Below are 20,090 nucleotides of genomic sequence, written 5' to 3'. Positions count from 1 at the left end.
GGACAATGATCAAAGCTTTGTGCATATCCAACAGTGAAGTCAATTCCCAGTTGGGACACGGTCCTCTGTGGAGCACTCATCTGGATGGGTTCCTGACCGTGGCCCCTTCACGTGGCTGTACCCACACCTGGGTGGATCGGGAGGTATAACCAAGACCCAGAGAAGCTGAGACACACTGGCCTTCTGTGGCCACCACACCCACTCTAGTATGCCACCTCACCTGGGCGGAGGAGGACCCTGCTGCTGTCACTGGGCCGGCTGGAGGTCTTGGAAAGCTTGTTAGCAGACACCTTGTAGAGAACCCCTCCTATGCAGCGGTAGCCTTTGCTCCGCCATCGAGGGGAGCTAGGTAGGACTTTCCCACCACTAGTGATAGCTGGGCGCAGGCGGTTGAGTGCCAGGGACCTGCAGAGACAGCAAACTACCCATTAGATATGGCCTGGGAAAGGCTGCAGCTTGGGTCCCAGACTGAAGCCTTGCTCCCTGGGGTGCACCACAGCTGGGGCAAACTTTGGCCCTGCTCCTCACAGGGCGTTTCTACACTCCTCACGGGGCGCTTCTACACTCCTCACGGGTGCTTCTACACTCCTCACGGGAGGCTTCTACACTCCTCACGGGCGGCTTCTACACTCCTCACGGGGCGCTTCTACACTCCTCACGGGTGCTTCTACACTCCTCACGGGGCGCTTCTACACTCCTCACGGGGCGCTTCTACACTCCTCACGGGCGCTTCTACACTCCTCACGGGGCTCTTCTACACTCCTCACGGGGCGCTTCTACACTCCTCATGGGGTGCTTCTACACTCCTCACGGGTACTTCTACACTCCTCACGGGTACTTCTACACTCCTCACGGGTACTTCTACACTCCTCACAGGGTGCTTCTATACTCCTCACAGGGTGCTTCTTCACTCATTCGCAGGGTACTTCCATTTGCCTCACAGGGTGCTTCTTCACTCCTCGCAGGGTACTTCTACACTCCTCACAAGGTACTTCCATGCGTCTCGTGGGAACTTCTTCACTCCTCGCAGGGTACTTCTAGATGCCTCACAGGGTCCTTCTACACTCCTCACAGGGTAATTCTATGCTTCTCGCAGGGTGCTTCTACAGCAGTCAACGGGGGTGGGGGTGGGGGTGGCTATTGACAGGATCCCCAGAAGGTGGCGCTGCCTGGCTAGGAACACATGAGCCACTGAAGGGCCACAGGTGGGGTTGGCCTTCAACACACACACTTGCCTTTGGACATAGTCCCTAGCTGCCTACTGGCAGTGCATTGCTGGGGACATTCCCTGGGGCACAAAGGAGGCAACTGCTTGGGTTCTATACTAGAGTGCAAGGCCTTGCTTCCTCTTAGATTCCTGCCACAGCTGATGTCATCTCCTCCAGATTTTGCCCCAAGACAATGGGTACCATGAGGTCATGAAGAGAGTGTCTCTCTCTTCATCTACTGCTCCAGCCCTTCACTAGGAGTGGCAGCTCACAGACCCCACTGGGTAGCTGTCAGAGGGAAAGGTTGCTCAAAAGGCCTAGAGAGCAGATCTGGGCTAGGTGGTGGGCCTTGGACCCCAGAGGCACCCTACTGCTCCCCCTCCTTTCCCAGTTCTCAGGCCACCCCATTCTGCCAGACACCCCATACCCCCTGGGGAAAGGCCCAGACACGGCTGCCACTCAGAAAGAAACACCCTGCAGCTGCCTCACCAATGTGAGTGCCCCAGCTGTGACATGGGTAGGCTGTCCCTGAGGAGGGGGCTCAGGGCCCTGACAGCCAGGTGAGCCCAGGGACCCAGCATGGAGCCAACCCTCAGTATGCATTTTGGCAGTGCCTTATGAAAACTCAGCTCAGACTGTTTATGACCAAGGACTACATGCACTGCCCCCCAAGGCAAATTGGTGCAGTGGACAGTAGCTGTGTCCATTAGCAGAGTTCACAGCAACCTTCATAACAGCATCCCCTTCCCCAAGGGGATAGCTCAAATGAGAGGTAAGGGTGGCATATCCAGTGTGACATAGGGCTTTGACTCTTCCCTTCTGGATCCTACAGGGTTCCCCCACTGGTCCCTATGGTCCTGAAACCTATCCAGACCCCAGCTCCTGAGAAGTGAGGCCTCCCAGGAAGCCAAAGTTAGCCAGGCATTCTCCCAGTACTCGACTGCCAAGTAACAGCAGGAGGGGACTTGCCTGCTTGCCTGGTATTGGAATCTGCAGTACAGTCCACCACTGCCTGCCTTGCCACTCAGGGGAGCACAAAGGAGGAGCAGACCTGTGCTTGGACTCAGCTATCATTCCCAGTATTGAGCACCACAGCTCCTCTAGGTCTAGGTCTCTCTACCTGCAAGTTGGGGTAACTCTTGCCAGCCAGTGGCCTCTGAGGGCCCATTAATAAGATAATGTGAGCAAAGCGAGCCAGGCATCAGGGAACCAAAGCTGCAATGTAAGTACAAACACAGCAGTGGGGAGGCTGCAAAAGGCACTTAACCCAGTTTTCCATAATTAAAATTCACATTCACAAACACCAGTCTTAGAGGGAAAGAGGCCTGCTAAGGGGCAGGCTACAGTGATCCACCTACTTTGGCCACTGCTCCATCCATCACACACTCCACCAAGCTTCCATTGGGCACCACATGGGCAAGACAGAGGCACCATACCAGACTTGGCCCTCCAAGCTCTAGACTACCAAACTCTGGCACCCTGGGGCACCTGCAGCCCGATGGACACCAGCCCTGTACCCATGGCTTACACTGAGGCCATGCCAGAGTGTGAGGAGGGCTGGGTGAAGAGGTCTTTTCCTGTCCCAGCCCCTCAGCTGAAGAACTCTACCAGTCCCAGAGGATCAGGATCATATCCTGGTCCATAGGAACTGTGTTTAAGGAATGCTCTGCTGGACCTCAAATCCCCAATTAGAAACTGGGCCCAGCCCAGGACAATGGCCACTAAAGTTTGCTCAGCCTAAGACTGGCTGGCCCCTGAACTAGCTGGGCCCTTCACTGCCCACAGGGCAGCTACCCCTGTATCCACCAGCCTGAGGCTAAAGCAGTATTAGGAGGGTAGGGAGCTAGAGTGAGGAGGGTACCCCCATGCAGCAGTGACCCCTCACCCAACCTCTGGTCATCTTACAACTGAGTTACAAGACAGTTAGGTCCTCACTTACTAGGGCCACCTAATCCTGCCTGCAGACTGCCAGAGCCCTGAGACCCCTCCTCAGGGAGAACCTATCCATGTCACAGCTGGGGCACTCAATTAATGAGGCAGCTGCCCTGTCTGCAGTCCATACAGGCTCTGCCCTCGAAGCACTCCTTCAAAGTGTCCCTCTGCTCATAGCAGAGCTGGCCACAGGAAACACTAAGTGCAGCAGGCAGTCAGACTCACATTCACCTGCCATGTTGGGCCCAGCCCTGAGGCTCCCGCTCCATTACTCCATCAAGAAACATCCTGGGTGCTGTGAGCTCTGAACAGGCTTCCTATTTGTTCCTAGGGGTAGCCCCACATTTCTACAGAGCCTCATGTTAAAGCAGTGTATTAGAAGCCACCGAGCATAACAGGTACAGCTACCAGGACAGCAGAATACCTTCTCTACTTGTGCAAGAACCCACCCACACAGGAGGCCCACAGCGTAGCTGCCAGCATGTGTGCATGAGGGCCTTAGGTTTGGCCTGCTTCAAGGATGCAGTTATTAGCAGGAGGCACAGACCCAGCTCCCACAGCTCAGCACCCTCAGGCAGGCAAACCAGCATCATTATTAACAATTGCTTTTCATGGTTGGTCTTTGGAACTGAAAGGTCATCCCAGATCACAGCTCTTCCCTAGACAGCCTTAGTTATTCTACATATTTTTGTTTTGTCTGTTTTGTTTTGCTTTATTTTTGAGACAAGGCCTTGCTATGTAGCCCAGAATATATCATTAAATGATATATCCTTCTAGCTCAGCCTCCCCAGTGCTGAGATTACAGGTATATGCCACCTTATCTGGCTTAACATGTTTATATTCTTATAGACAACCAGGAAAAATCACCTTGTCCCTTCCTCTTCTCTTTAAGACAAGCACATTCACTGGACGCTGAGAGCACTAGGGGACATCTGTGGCTTCACTTAGGTAAGACAGAGGCACAGCAGCCCTTCTGCTCTTGTCCCAGACTCTGCTTCACAATGGCCTGAGGAGCCAGGGCCTTCAGGGAATGGAAACAGGTGCCGCTTATGGCTTAGTTCACCCAGGTACCTGGGAGCCTTGTGTGGGGAAGCTGCATTTGAGGTGTTAGATGTGGGGAAGAACTTGAGGAGACCTAGCCAGACCCTCAAGCCAAGTTCTTGTGATCATCAGCTCTTCCCTTGCCTAAGCCCTTGCCAGCTACTGGCTTTGAAACCTGCACATGGATGCCGGGTGGGGTCTTATGTAGCTTTTCACAGCTATGGGTGTCATAGCACTCCAGTAAATTGTTACCCTAATGGAGAGGACAGCCTTTGGAAACGAACTGTACAGAGAAGAGGGGATAAAATTAATGAGATAATAGCAAGGCCAAGGACCCTGCGAACGCCTGCCCTCACGGCATGGCTCTGTAATTCCTTTTCTACAACGGGAGCCACAGATCTAAAGGCTTCTCCCATCCGTCCGGCAGGCCCATGCCGCCAGGAAATTTCATTAACGCTGGAAAATAGGAAAGGTATTAAGCGTGGATAATGAAGGCCAGGGAGGGAACAGTGCCTTAAGATAGTCTTCTTTCTCGCCTTTGTAATGGGAGGCATGAACTTTCCCTTCAAATCCATTTCTAATCCATTTGAAATACTACAGCAAATTATCTTTCCTTCAGCCCGAAAGCGGCCAGCCAATTTACTCCGAATAGAAGTGACAATGCCCCAGGATTTATCACCATAACCTTGACTACACCAGGGTGAGGCTGGGCCTCCCCTCTCCCCCTGGGGGAGGGGGCAGAAAGGATGGTGGGGGGAGATAACATTCTAAATGAAAAGCAGTGATGATGGGGAGAAAGACACACACACCTCAAAAGTAAGTTTCTTTCTTTCTTTCTTTTTTAATGCTATGTGTCCACTGCCTTGTTAGAAATGGAAACTTCCAGGCCAGAGGCTGACCTGGCTGGCAGAAGGGCAGTGGTGTATAAGGGGGTGCAGGTGGCTAAGCCTAGACCCCTTCTAGATTTGTGGGATCTAGGCATAACAGAAGGCCCCAGAACTGTGCCACTACCAGCAGCAACAGCAGCTCAGCAGACAGGTCTTCCTGAATGTTTCCCTCTTGCCCTTTTGTGGACACAGTCCTCTACTAGACAGGCTGACCTTTGAGACCCAAATTTTGGGTGCCAAGCCCTTGACCCTACAATGTTACTGCATGTAGAATGGACAGGTCAGAGATAATACGCCCCTCTATTAGAAAACTGAGGGCCTGGTATGATTTGGCACAGGTAGGAAAGCAGCTGGCAGACAGACAGTCTGGATAGGCCACAGTAAGCTAGGACGCAAAGGCCCACACCACAGACCACTCTTGAAAGCTGGAAGAAGCCATTCTACGTGTAGTTCAATGGGAGAAAGAGCTACCACCAGTGAAGATACTCAACAGTGGACACTGCAAGCTTTATAATTGGCCAGCCAGCCCAAATGAGCCAACGGATGCAATAGTGGCACGTCTGTCATGGTGAAAACCAACTGCCCTCCAATTGGACTGGAGGCCCGCTCGTTGGGTTGAATATATCCCTGATACTGAAAACTTAAAACGGGGTAGTCATGAGCCCTAGGGGTGTAACATCTGCTGATGTCTGGAAAAATGTATATACTATGCTTATCTAACTGCCCAATAAGCACTTCCCTTATTATTTATACCCTTATATTAATGCCACTCTCACTTTGGGTAGAGAATCTTCTCTTTTCAGATGGCAGTGACCTTGGGATGACTCAGAAGGTATCACAGTGCTGGAAAGAAGTGACTGGAGTACTGAGTAACATCTCGATCACACATTCCAAGGCACAGGGTCTAATGTGGAAGAAGTGGCAGAAAGAATGTAAGAGCCAAAGGAAGGGTAGGACTCCTTACAACGTGCTCCCTCCCACATAAAATCCATGACCTCATAGTGCCTGACACTACTTACACAAGACCATCATGAGAGGAGGAAAAGACCATGACATCAAAATAAAAGAGAGACTGATTGAGATGGAGAGGGGATATGATGGAGAATGGAATTTCAAAGGGGAAAGTGTGGGGGGGGAGTATTACCATGGGATACTTTTTATAATCATGGAAAATGTTAATGAAAATTGAGAAAAAAATACCCCATGGTAAAACCCTCCCCCCCCCCCACTTTCCCCTTTGAAACTCCATTCTCTTGATGGCACTTTTTAAATTTATTTCAAAGAGAAAGAGAATGGGTGCACCAGGGACTTCAGCACAGATGCATGTGCCCCCTTCTGCATCTGGCTTATGTGGGTCCTGGGGAATCAAACCTGGGTCCTTTGGCTTGGCAGGCAAATGCCTTAACCACTAAGCCATCTCTCCAGCCCTTGATGGCACTTTTGAACAAACACCACTGGAGGTCAGGTTAGTGAAGATACTGACATCACAGATGGACCTGTACAAAGGCTAAAGGAACAGCCTTAGTGGATAGAATGAGGAGGTACCAGCCTTATAAAGAGGCCCAGAAGAGGTGGGACTGGGACCTGAAGTTCACTTCCTTTTGGCACACCAGGCCAGAGAACACAGGTGAAGAGAAGAAACTGGACCCTGGAAGGTAAACTGAGGTGGGAACAGTGAGGGTTTCCCCCAGAACACTACTGTCCCTCCCAGCCCTGCTTCAGATCTTCTTGATACTATCCATCATATACCAGTCTTGTCTGTTAAAAACAAATGAACACAAGTCCTTGTTTATCTTCACCCCCCTCACAGCCAAGGCCCAGGTCACACTGACCTCCAAACCCGACCAATCTTCTTCCTCAGGTATATCCTTACCTGGAACCTGCAGTCTAGCTCTGACTGTGCCCCTCCCCACCCCCACACAAACCTCCAGAAAATGACTTGCCATCTCCTCATCAAGCCCAGGCCTCACGGGGTTGGCTTCTGCTCTCACCCCAGAGCCAGCCTGACTTCTCACTGGTGCAGGCTGGGAGTCCCTGTTCTCACTCAGCTCTGGCCATTGATTGATTTGAAACTTCACATAGGATCAAGTCCCCCTTCCTCAAGCCCTGTAGTAAGACCTTTCATTCTTGTTGTGACTATTACAAGAGGTCCACAGGGCTGGGCTCTCAGGTCCTCACTTCCCCCACATTCCCTATCTCTAGCCCAGAACTCAGGTTACTCTGGAAAGTTCCAGATCCTATAAAGCATTGTACACCCTAGTGCTGGGCCTTTGCACAGCTTACAGCGATGGCTGCATTTGATCCAAGCTCAGGCATCATGTTCTTCAGCAAGCCCTCTCAATCCTCAGGGAGCCTGAGATGTTCCCACCCTCGGTAACTTCAGACCCTAGGCTGTACCTCTCCAGCAGCCTGTCATCTAGGGCTCTCAGAGGACAGGGCTTATGCTGTGTAACACGCAGGCGGCTCTACAAATCTGTGCTAAGGGTATGTGAGGAGCCAGGGACCAGGAAAGGTCTGAAGGCCCCAGTCAACTACAGGCATAAAGAGCGGGATGTGAAAGGAGGAAGGCTTACTGGACGGGTGCAGGGAGCTTTGGTAACAAGGTACCAGGCTGGGCAGCAGGGGCTGGGTACAAAGGGCAGGCTGAGGAGGGAAAAGGGGGCAAGAGAACATGCAAGGGCAAAGTTGTAACCCTGGCATGGCCACCCAGGGAAGCATAGCACATGGGTCGGGCCAGGCAGGCCTGGTGGGTGGAGATGGTGCAGGAGATGGGCAGGCTGGCTGAGGAGCAGAGAAAACGACCAGGGAAGCATTTTTCAGGAAATGGAGCACGGTTTTTGAGGCTTGAAGCTGAGTGAGCAAGAGTGCGCAGTCAGCAGAAGAGGCAGCTTGCACGGCGAATCCCCAAGTAGGTCAGGCGGAGCCGGAGCCGCCGTGACAGGCACTAAACTGCTTAGTGTGGCTTTCCACCAGAAATGCCGACCACCCTACCCTGGTCATTCAGCTGGGGAAAGCAAGTGTGCGTGTGCATCCACATGGGTGCAAATACACAAGTGTGTGTGTATGGGTGTCAACCAGTGTGAACCTCCCACCCTCACTGTTAGCACTGCCTACAGCCACAAAGCCTGGGCTGGGAGCACATGCTCGACAGGGACAGTGGCTTTACTGTAAAAGCCCAGTCCCACTGACCTGGACAACCCAGTGTCCCAGGCTCCTAGGAAAGGGACAGCCCAAGTAGAGGTGTGAGGTGGGTGACGAAGGAGTCCTGTTACCACAGACTCAGGACCCATGTGCAATGGAGAGGGCTGTTGCCCTCGAGGGCCGCAGCTGGGGGTATTTATATCCAGGACAGGGAGGCCAGCGCAGGCAGGGGAGCAGGATGGCTACTGGGAAAGGAGGTGGGGCAGAGCTGGCTCAGAGGAGCTCAGGCTAGTCCACAGAAGGCAGCCCAGTAGGACCCCAAGATAGCCATTAGGTGTCACTGGAGGACGGTTCAAGGTGCTGCTCCTTCCTGGGGGACTCCACGCCAGGCATCTCTCCCAGTAATGAGCAGCAAAGATTCAGGGGCACACCCAGTCAAGTGGTGGTGGGCAATGCTAATTGCATGGCCTCCATTACAAATGCCACTACCCCATTATGAGGGCTGGGCGATTTTATGTGCTGTGTGCTCACATCTATTCAATTGGTATTTCGATCAATGGATGCATTACAAGCTTTCCCTTTAAGAGCCTAATAAACAACAAGATGGAAAGTAAAATTCTCCATAAAATGACACTTTTAAAAATCCATTTCAGCTGAAGCTATTGGTGTTTTGTATGTTAGCTGGGGGGAAAAAAAAACAAGTCTTGCTAGATTTTAATGGCCTCACTCTGGAGTGCAGAGTTCAGCAACCTACAGAGGGGTTGGGGCCCGTGGCCAGCACAGCTGCCCTTGGCAGGTCTGACTAGTGTATACCCCAGGTAGTCCTCGATCCTCTGTGCCTGGGTACCACCCAGATTTCCCAGGTTGTTGGCCAGAACCCATTTGGCACCAGTGTGCCAGCTGGTGAGGGGCAGGGCTGGGCTCTCAGCTAACCACAGGTCATTGCTGTCTGAGTGACCCACAGAGACATACTTCTCCCACCCACCCCCTGGGATAGCTCCTCTTAGGACTGCACAGGGAACCCAGCTACTTCCTTGGATGAGGGGAGCCCCGCCAAGAAGTGACATCACACCAACACCAGGGAGTGGACCCACAAGGTTCAACAACAAAAACTCATTAGTGCTGGAGGGCTGAACAGGTAGCTAATTATGAAGCAAATGTACATAAGAATCAATAACCTTCCAAGACATCAGCAAAAACCAGGTGCACCCCGTAAGGAAGAAAGGCAATAAAACTCCCCAGAAGCCCACAACAGGCCTGTCCAGCACACACAGGGAGCACGGCAGCACGGCAGCACGGCAGCACGGCCAGGCCTTCCAGGACTGCGTAAGGCGCAGCGCAGCAGGAGGAAGAACGCTGGTGCTGCTGCTTGGTAGGGTTGTCGGGGGAAGGCTGGAAACATGACCCAGTGCTCCTAAAGTTCATCTGGAAGAACAGCATCAGGGACTACTCAGATGAACAGACTACAATAAACATGGAGTAGCCAGAAACAGCTCTAGTACCTGCAGCCTGGCTGAGAGCAGATACCCATGTACTTGGTGAGTTAAGGGGGCTCCTTTCCATTAACTTACCTGCTTTTGGAACCTTAATTCACCTTTACTTCAGGTCACAAATAAAACAATCCAAAGCCAGGCGTGGTGGCTCAGGCCTTTAGTCCCAGCACTTGGGAGGTAGAGGTAGGAGGATTTCTAAGAGTTCAAAGCCAGCCTGAGAGACTACATAGCAAATTCTAGGTCAGCCTGGGCTAGAGCGAAACCCTACCTTGAAAAACTAAAAAAAAAAAAAAAAAGAACCCAAGAAGAATCACTACTTAAATTACTTCGCCAAACTTCTGGAAGAAAGCATGATGGTGGGTAGGCAAGTATTTCTTAAACAGGATACAAAAACTCTCATTCATAAAAGAAGACACAGATATATCAGACATCTTTAAAAAGCAAATTCTAGGGCTGGAGAGATGGCTTAGCAGTTAAGGCACTTGCCTGCGAACCCATGTAAGCCAGATGCACATGGTGGCACATGCATCTGGAGTTCGTTTGCAATGAATGGGAGGTCTTGGCACACCCATATTCATTCATTCATTCATTCTCTTTCTCCCTCCACCCCTTATTCCCTCCCTCCCTCCGTCTCTCAAATAAATTTTTAGAAAGCAAATAAGCCCTGGCCCAACTATCTCACTCATTCTCTCTTTCTCTCTCTCCCCCCTCTGTCTCACAAATAAACAAAATTTTTTTTTTTTTTTTAAATCAAACCCAGGCTGGGGAGGTGGCTCAGCATTTTAAGTACTTTCTTGCAAAGCCTGACAGCCCAGGTTTGATTCCCAAGTACTCACATAAAGCCAGATGTACAACGTGGCACATACATCTGTAGTTTGTTTGCAACAAGGTGCCCAGCATACCCATATGCACTCATACACACACATACTCTCTTCCTTCTTGCAAACAAATAAATATATCTTTTAAAAAATAAAAAGCAAATCCAGGCTGAAGAGATGTCTTAGTGGTTAAGGTGCTTGCCTGCAAAAGCCTAAGGACCCAGGTTTGACTCCCAAGGACCCACATAAGGCAGTTGTACAAGGTCATGCATGCATATAAGATGGCACAAATGTCTAGAGTCCAATTGCAATGCCAGAGGCCCTGGTGTGCCAATATTCTCTCTCTCTCTCTCATAAAATAAATAAAAATTTAAAAAATCAAAAGCTAGGAATGAGGTTATATCTTGGTGGTAGAATACTTGCCTATCTATCCAGCAATGAAAAAAAAGCAAAAAAAAAAAAAACAAGCTCTTGAATACAAGACAATGTATCCATAATATATAAAGACCTCCAGCAGAACAATAAATAGGCAAACAAATACAAAAACAAGCAAAAGACCCAAAAAAGCACTCCGCCAAAAAGCGTAACCACAAAAGAATATGTTCAGCATCACGTATTCATCAGGATAGTACCACACACTAATGGGAAAAACAACACAAGGGAGCTGGAACAACCACAGCACCATACTATGACCACCAGCTATGAGAACCCAACTATCTCATCTGTTGATGTTCAGCGCCCACCTGGAAACAACAACTCTATGGAAAAGAAGGTTCACTGACACACAGAGACATGCCCACAAGGCTGAGAGCAGCTTTGTGGCCAGATGCCAAGATGTGAAATAACTCAGACACTGGTCAACAGCAAAATGGACAGTCTGGAAGAAAGCATGAGCCCCCATCACACACAGCACCCTAGACAGCCTGAAGACCAAGCTGGTAGACTGGCCAACTCAGACTGCCCCATAAAATACTATGGTGCAGGCACTTCAACAGCAGAAACATGACTCCTCATGAGGCTGTTAGTTCCATACCCAGATGCCACTGGTTGGTGTCAGAGAGGCGCCCTTCCTGCCTGCAGATGGTACCTTCCTGCTATTCTCACCAGGCTCTCCTCCAGGCATGCACCTGTGTCTCTTCCTCTTCCTCTGTGGTGCCAGTTAGACTAGATCAGAGCCAAACATTTATGAAGTTAATCTTACTCAACTCCTCGACATCTCTTCTCCAAATAGAGCCACATGGGGTCAGGGCTTCACCTTGTGAATTCCAGTGGGACAGAAGTCAATCCACAGCATGGGTTAGGCGAAAGAAGTCAGAATATTTGGAGCCTGCTTCCATTACCATGAAGCCCAGGACAAGGTATGGGTATCAGGTGCTCTGGGCAGGATGGGTAGGTGGGGTTCTGAACCTCACCACAGGGGCAGAGAGGCAGGGAAGGTGGTGCCATGCAAACTGATGCATGGAGTCTTAAGTGGGAGAAGAATTCACAGCATAGACAAGGCTGTACTTCTGGCAGACATCCTCAAACTGAAACTGAGTAAAGCAATATAGGTGACATCTGGAATTCTCAAAGGTCCTACAAATCCATGAAAAATAGGCAAGCAACAACCAGAGGGCAGTGAACAATAAACACAAACAATGTTGAACCAAAGAACCAAACTAAAATGAAGCCTGGATTATACTCTACTCAGGTGTCCATGTTTCAGGTGACAATACTGACACATACAGGGCAGAGCAGCATGTGACTCAGCTGCAGAATGTGCCCACCTAGGCTCTCTAAACCAGTTACAGCCCTGCACCAGTCCCATTCAGTAGACCAGTCGGTAGTACCTGTCCATAGTACCTGTCCTGGCTGGAGCCGCTGTCAGCAGATGAGTGAGTGAGTGCCCCTTGGGGAGACAGGGACAAAAAAGAAGAGCTGTAACCTCAAGGCCAGGCCTGGGAGGGCTGGAGGGGGGTGGACCCAGCTGGTGTCTAACCAACCAGCACCAGATGGAACTTCCTCCAAGAAGTATTTCAGCCGAGGACACCTAAGGAGGCACTGGATCTGTAATCAATGGTCCCAGCAGAATCCAGCCCTGCTCTGCTATTTGCCAATTATCTGAGGGGCTATTCTAGCACCTGGTAGCACTGCTGGCCACAGTACCCTCAGCCAGGCTCAACTAGGCCCGGTACAAGCAAGAACCAGGAGGAGAAGGCTGGGCTCCACAGTCAACCTTCTGAGAACCTTCAGGGAATGGGACCCACAGGTCAGGGCAGGTCATAGCTGTCTCGCCAGGTCTTGCTCAGGCTCACAGGGAGGTGGGTCCTGCTGTTAAGCCCCTGTCCCGTTGAGACCCACGCCCCCCCAATCCAAGGGTGGAGGGAAGAAAGGCCATAATTTATGCTCCCTGCCTATGCTTTATGGCTTTCTTAATTCGGCTCCTGCTACTATTAATGTAGTTAATGCTGAGATTATATCTATTTTCTGGCGTCGGGCAGAGATTTATTCAAGCCATTTTTCCGGTGGAGGCTCCCACGCTGTTAAATCAAGTGCCTTGCCAATTAAGTGCTGACTTGGGAAGTGGACGCAATCTTAACAGACATCCCACTGCAAATTACACGGGGTTGCTACTCTGGGAAGGAGCGGGCAACTGGGGCAAAGCCAGCAACAGCAACGTACCATGCCTGGGTCTGGTCATGGGTCTGCCTTGCCTGGCCTGGCACTGGTGGTAGTCTAGTAGAAGCTGGACCCCTAACCTGCTGCGGGATGTCCAGAGGACTTGGGCTAGCTTCTGATACATGGTAGGTCTTTCAAATCCTAACCCACGTATCAGGTAAATGTTGCAAAACAAACACACATCAGGCACCCATGATCCTCAGCTGCCCCAGGCTGCAGTTGAAGTGTTGAGACCTCCAATAGCCTTAGTAGGATCAGGGCAAGGGAAGAGGTAATGAGGGTAGGAACTACAGGAGCTATGAACAGGTGGCCCCCACTAGGACAAGACAGACCCACCTACCAAGGTCCTATGCCCTAAGCTGAATGTAGAGTCAATGTGTCACCTAAGTCCCATCTCTAAGGACAGAGAAATAGAAGGGGTCAAGTGTAGGTGGAAGGCAGGTGGGAGAGACGGGCCAAAGGAAGAACCTCAGCCTTGATCCTGAGAATTCATGCCTCCCTGGATGCCCCCTCATGGAAGCCTTGTTACCTCTTGGAAGCACCATGATGACAGAGCTGCAGGCCCTGGGGCAAGTTCACCTGGACCCTGAGTATGAAGTCCAGGCTACAAGATCCCTACAGATGGCAGTCATGATGGGGGCTTCCCAATGAGGCCACCACATCCACCTGCTCAACACTAGGCCCAGCCCTGGAAGGCAAAGCATGCTTTGGGTTTACATCAGTTGGCTGATGTATGGGAAATTAGGCATGGTATTGATTAATGAATGATACTTTACTACTACCTCTAAAATGAGGGTAAAGTGGTCTTTTGAACAGCATTTAATGGTGTAAGGCACCCAGGTGCACTGAGTGACAAGGATACTTTGTCTCTAGCTGTCAGGGAGGCATCTCCAGTCTCCTCTGCTGTGTTTCCAGAACCATCTTTGCCTACCCCTCATCCACAGGGATCAGGTGCCAACTGCAACTGCACACAGGCTCCCCAGGCTGAAGAAAAAGCTTTCAAGGCTTCTGAGCACTCCGTCCTTAGGCAGCCAGAAAGCGTGTGCCCTCTGGCTCTGTCATCAAACACCTCATGTTGTGGTCTGCGGTTCTGTTGTAGCAATGTCTCACTGAGACCCTCCTGGGAGCCTACTGCGCAGATCTCACCCACAATAGAGGAGCATGTCAGCCTAAGAAGGGACAGTCAGGCTGGAGTGGGCCATTCCATCTTGTTTGTGATGGTCTTCTCACAGGCCTGTCCCACAAGACAAGCTTAGCACAAGCCAACAGGGGCAGGTCACCTTCTCGCTGCACAGATCAGGCTCAGCTCAGGAGCAGCAAAGCAATGACTGCACTCTCAGAGGCCAGCCCTGATCTGACCTTAGAATGATGGTCCCCTTACCCCTGATGCCCAAGCCTGCTACCACCATCCTAGCCAGAAGGGCATTCCATGTGCAACATGGCTGGGGTGGGACAGCCATCCAGAACAAGCCCTTGGGATGAGACACAGGGGATGTACTGGGCTACAAGATTTTACCAGAGGCTCTGGGCACAGGCTAGGCTACAGGAGGAGTGAAATGTGGACACTTAGGCTACCTACCCCTCAGCCTACACCCAAGGGAGTGCTGCCTGAGGCTGCAGACTCCTTGTATGGCACCCTCTCCTCCACTGGCAAGTCCCTGGACCACCCTGCATGGCACTTCAGGGTCAGGCACAGGTCTAAATGGACAGGGAAAGAGGCAAGAGTGAAGGCAGACACAACATGCCAGAGGAACAAGAATGAACAGAAACAAAAATGTAAGACACAAGACGCACATGAACAGACAGAGTGTAAACAAGAGACAGAGATAACCGAAGCCAGAGGGAGCTGGAACCCATGCAAGGCCTCTGTGCACAGCCCTGGGTAGGGAGGTGGGACAATTACTGGCAGCCCCACTACCTCTAAGGTAGCCTCCTTCGGGCTTGTTTACTTTCAGTGCTACACTTGGGGGACCCAGAGGCCAGGGACAGCCTCATGAAGCAGGGAGAAAAGATCACAAACTGACATGGAGCAGAGGGGTCCCTGCCTGCCCTCCTTCCATCTCCTAGGGTCTTGGCATGAAACCATTCTGGGTCCAAGACCCTGAGCCCACTTGTTCAGGCTCCTACTGACCCTGGCTAGTACTTTCCCCATCGCCCCTGATGGTCTCACCCAGCCCCATGCCAGGAGCCCAAAGAGCACACTGAAAAGGCAGCAGCACAAACAGGAGCAAGAGGAGTGTGGTCGTGCAGGGCATGCTCTGTGGGGGAGAGGAACCAGCCCCAGTCCGGCCCTGCTCCTCAGCTCTTGAGAAGTGTATCCACACCTGCCTGGGAACACAAGGGACCTGATATCTGCTGGGGAGTTCTCAACCTACAACCTGCTTGTCCTGGTCTCCTGGATTTCACCACAGGAAGCTGCCCATTTAGATTGGGACAGACCAGGCAAAGAAACAGACCTGGACCCAGAAGCCCCCAGTTAGCTGGCTTCCTGTCTGAGGGCCAGGTCTGTGAGTGACATCTGTTGGTGGGGCATCATGGTGCACATGACAATGCTTGTCAGACCAGTCAAGGATGAACAGCAGCCGCCTCACTATCAGTGCTAGCTGGGCCCTGGTACTCAGACGGCAGAGTCCCAGCTCTGCCTCTCCCGTCAGCAAGGCCTGGGGTCCTAAGATCTTTGAAGAGCAGTCTTTCCCCTTCCCCTAGATGGTCCTCAAGGACTGGAGTGTCCCCCAGGAACTCCAGCCTCAGTGCTGACTGGGGTCAGATAGTACCCTTGCAAGATGGCTTTCCTGACCATCCCTTCTCAAAAGGCTGAGGGAAGACTTGGGCCCCAGCAGTGGAGGCAGCAGGTATCCAGCTCAGGACACCACTGAGCTCTGCAGCCTGGCACCACAGAGGGCCCAAACTCAAAGGCCTGCCTGCCTCAAACAGACAAAAATAAATAAATAACCAAGGCATGCTTTGAAACGACTTCCAAATTAAGAGTTGCATCCGTGCTGTCAAGCCCCTGCTAGCAACTTCTGTGGCACCTTCAGTGCAAAAACGTATCTCAGCCCATTTATTAGAATGATGAAGGCAAAGGGATCTAAAAATTGCACTCCTTCCTTAATGAGCAGCCGAAGGGATCGGTAAGCATAATTTCAGAGGCCAGTAATATTTTATATAATCGCCGAGTGGTTTAAATTGAAAACCCCCAACTGAATCAATATTTACTGCATTGAAACGAAATGAATAGTAATAAGTCACTAAGCTCCCTGTCCTGTTTCATAAAATAAAAAATTATAAAAATGAGCACAGGCGCAGGGAGGCTATCACATTAACTTTTACAGCACTTGGGGAGCCGTAACCGCCTGTTCTCATAAAATAAAATTCTAAAAAACCTGTCGGAAGAGACCTGCTTCACCACCACGTGGGGAAGCTTTGGAAGGCCAGAGCAGGAAGGAAGGAGGGCTCCAGGAGTCACCCCTAAAGGCTGTCTCCTGGGCCAGGATGAGCCCTGAGACCCTTACTGTAGGCCAACCTTACACAGAGGACAGAGGGGCCACCTCCCACAGGCATCTGTGCCCCATATCCCCACTATGAAGGCAATGGCCTGTTTTGGTTTCTTTACTTGTTTTCTCAAATTCCAGAACATCAAAATGGAACATGAGTGAGTAATCCAGCAGTGGACACTGAGGGTGGCCCCGGCAAGTGCATGCAGCCTTGGGCTTCTTATCAGGACAGGAGGGACATGTGTGGGTGGGTAGAGACAGGGATATAGTAAACGTCCCCTAAAGTATGAACACAGGGCTGGGGGTTGGATCACAGCAGCGGAAGCAGCAAACGGCCCACTATGAGCTCATGTACACATGCCAGGGGAAATGCATGTACAGGGTGCACTGTGGGGTGGGGAAGCACAGGTGATACAGGGATCACCTGTCAGAGTAACAGGGGCCCCAAGTTCACAATCTTCTTGGGTTTACCATGGACTCTGGGAAGAAAATGGTCACAACCCACTGGTGAAGCTGATTCAGCAAGGGAAGTTGGGGATACAACAATGTAAAAAAAAGTAAATACAGGGCATGAGAGATGACTCAGCAGTTAAAGTGCTTCCCTGCAAACCCTAACAACCCAGGTTTGATTCCCCAGTACCCTTGTTAAGCCAGATGCACAGGGTACATGCATCTGCATGAATTTATGTGCAACAGCTGGAGGCCCTGGCACACCTATATTCTTCCCCTCTCTCCTTGCAAATAAATAAATAAAATACATATTTTTAAAAAAGTAAATATACTCCCACAGCTCAACCACCACTTAGAAACATGCACAAAATACTCAATAGACCTTTTACAATGAAAGACAAACAGCTTTGACACCACTGTGAGGAAGTACTCAACATCACTGGTCACCGGGAATGCAGTGAGACAGAACCACATGAGAGTCGAAATTAAAGAGGTAAGGAGGGCTGGAGGCATGGTTCAGCAGTTGTGTCATTTGCCTGAGAAGCCAAAGGAGCCATGTTCAATTCCCTAGAATCCATGTAAACCAAATGTACAAGGTGGTGCATGCATCTGGAGTTCGTTTGCAATGGCTAGATGCCTGGCACACCCATTATCTTCTCTCTCTCAAAATAAATAAAATATTTAAAATAAAAAGATAAGCTGGGTGTGGTGGCACACGTCTTTAATTCCAGAAGAGCAGTAGAAGGTAGAAGGAGAGGCAGAGGTAGGAGGATTACCATGAGCTCAATCAAGGCCACCTTGAGACTACAAAGTGAATCCCAGGCCAGCCTGAGCTAGAGTGAAACCCTATCTTGAAAAACCAAAATAAGGGCTGGAGAGATGGCTTAGCAGTTGAGCACTTGCCTGTGAAGCCTAAGGACCCCGGTTCAAGGCTCGATCCCCCATGACCCACGTAAGCCAGATGCACAAAGGGGCACATGCATCTGGAGTTCATTTTCAGTGGCTGGAGGCCTTGGTGTGCCCATTCGCTCCCTCCCCCCCCCCCCCGCCTCTCTCTCTGCCTCTTTCTGTCAAGTAAGTAAATAAAAATAAACAAAAAAAATTAAAAACAGAAAAACCAAAATAAATAAAATAAAAATATAAGAGGGCCAGAGAGATTGCTCAGTGGTCGAAGACACTTACTTGCAAAGTCTAATAGTCTGGGTTCGATTCTCTAGTTCTCACATAAAACCAGATGCACGGAGTGGTGCAAGCATCTAGAGCTTGTTTGCAGTGGTAAACGGCTCTGGCTTGTACTCACATTCATATTCTCTGTCTCTCTCCCCCCTCACAAACAAATAAAAATATTGAAAAGATGAGGGTTGGGGAGATGGCTCAGGTGTGCACATATGCTCAGCAGCCCTCATTCACACTCCAGAAGTGGAAATAACCCAAATATCCACCCAAGGACCACACCAGTGTGGAATAAGCTAGGCGATATGAACAAGGAAACTACAGATGCCGTGAAGACAGCAGCATGAAGCAGCTCCAATGTGCTGACTGTATCTCCACAGAGCCAAGGGATGCCCAGGTGTGGGCTCTGCCTAGACTCTCAGACTTGGATACTTGGCTTTCTGCATCTGGTCACACGGTAATTTGGCTTAAGAATCACTGCCTACTGTGGACTGTGAGTTAGTAAACGTGCTTTTCTCCGTGTTATTGGTTGGAAGGTCCAAAACCTGCATTCCAGGCTTGAGCAAATGACAATATAGACTGAGGACAAAGGAGCAACGATTCTCTGGATTGGAGAAGAGCCACAGACATGGAACAGGGCTGGAGTAGAGCTAGTGTGTGTGGCGGGGGAGGGGAGGGAAGTGTGCATTCATGCACAGGCAGATAGACAGTTTTATTCTTCTGACTAGAATGGATCCAGAAGCCAAGGCGCAAAGAAGGGCATACTCCCTCAGTCCCAAGCCTTGGCACTTGGCACTACTAATGCTTGGCCATGGAGGGCTGTTCCTGTGCACTGCAGAAGCTGACCAATGCTCTCACATCACAAGGAGCCAGGACTTCACAGAGAAGTGGAGGATTCTGGAACTAGGAAGGGAAAGTTAGGGGTGAACTTGGAGTACCTTATCCAGTAGAAAGTGAGGAAGTGTGGAGAAGACAGGGCAATGTCTGAAGGACCCAGGACCAGGCTAAAGGATAAGACCAGATGAGGATCAAAATAAGTAATAAAAACAAGATCGTCACCTCTGAACTAGAATAAGAAGTCCAAGACCACACCATTATAAAGAAACACATAAAATAAGTTAAGGGGGGGGGGGAGCTGGAGAGATGGCATAGTGGTTAATGTGCAACATGCCTACAAAGCCTAAGGACCCAGGTTCAATTCTCCAGGTCCCATGTAAGCCAGATGCACAAGGTGGCACATGGATCTGGAGTTGGTTTGCAGTGGCTAGAGGGCCTACCCATTTTTACTCACCCTCTCTGTCTCTAATAAATAGATAGATAAATAAATAAATGAATGAATAAGTGAATATCTTTTTAAAAAAACAGCCAAGGGGCTACTGCTTACCAGTAGAATCCCACCAACTTCACTGGAAGGAAGGGGGTGGTTAGGAAAGGGCCTAGGAAATTGGGTGACAATTCAACTGGGTTGGAGAGAATGTTGCCAAGTCTTCGTGATCTCTCACCAAAGGCTCTAAGTGACCTGCACCACAGAGGCCAGAAAGAAGCTCCTGGGTATCCTAAGGACACACCAGTGTCTCCCTGGCATTCCTGCCAAAATGGCAAATCTGTACTTCATTCCAGAGACATCAAAGAAGCCCAGCAGAGGGATAGTCTACAAGACATCTACCTAGGACCTTTACTCAACAAACACAGTGACCACAAGAACAAGCATGACTTCAGCTTCCCTTCCTGCTTGGAGGTCAGCATAGAGCCCTCAAGTACCAGATCAAGGGCAAAAGGTTCCCAATGTATATGA

General features: G+C 50.4%; 1 protein-coding gene across 2 annotated transcripts in view; it reads right to left on the bottom strand.

Annotated features, from left to right (window-relative positions):
• The window catches only part of Zc3h3 (zinc finger CCCH-type containing 3), a 138,317-nt gene that overhangs the window by 51,264 nt on the left and 66,963 nt on the right, over nt 1-20,090 (bottom strand). For both annotated transcript variants that reach the window (XM_004656380.3, XM_045144090.1), the window contains exon 5: nt 221-405. In XM_004656380.3, the coding sequence (XP_004656437.1) occupies nt 221-405 (185 nt within the window). The remainder of the gene's footprint in view (nt 1-220; nt 406-20,090) is intronic.

This window comes from Jaculus jaculus, chromosome 2, assembly GCF_020740685.1.
Source record: "Jaculus jaculus isolate mJacJac1 chromosome 2, mJacJac1.mat.Y.cur, whole genome shotgun sequence".
Taxonomy (NCBI): Eukaryota; Metazoa; Chordata; class Mammalia; order Rodentia; family Dipodidae; genus Jaculus; species Jaculus jaculus.
The sequence above is the reverse complement of the archived record's forward strand: the minus strand, read 5'-3'. Positions and strand labels throughout refer to the sequence as shown.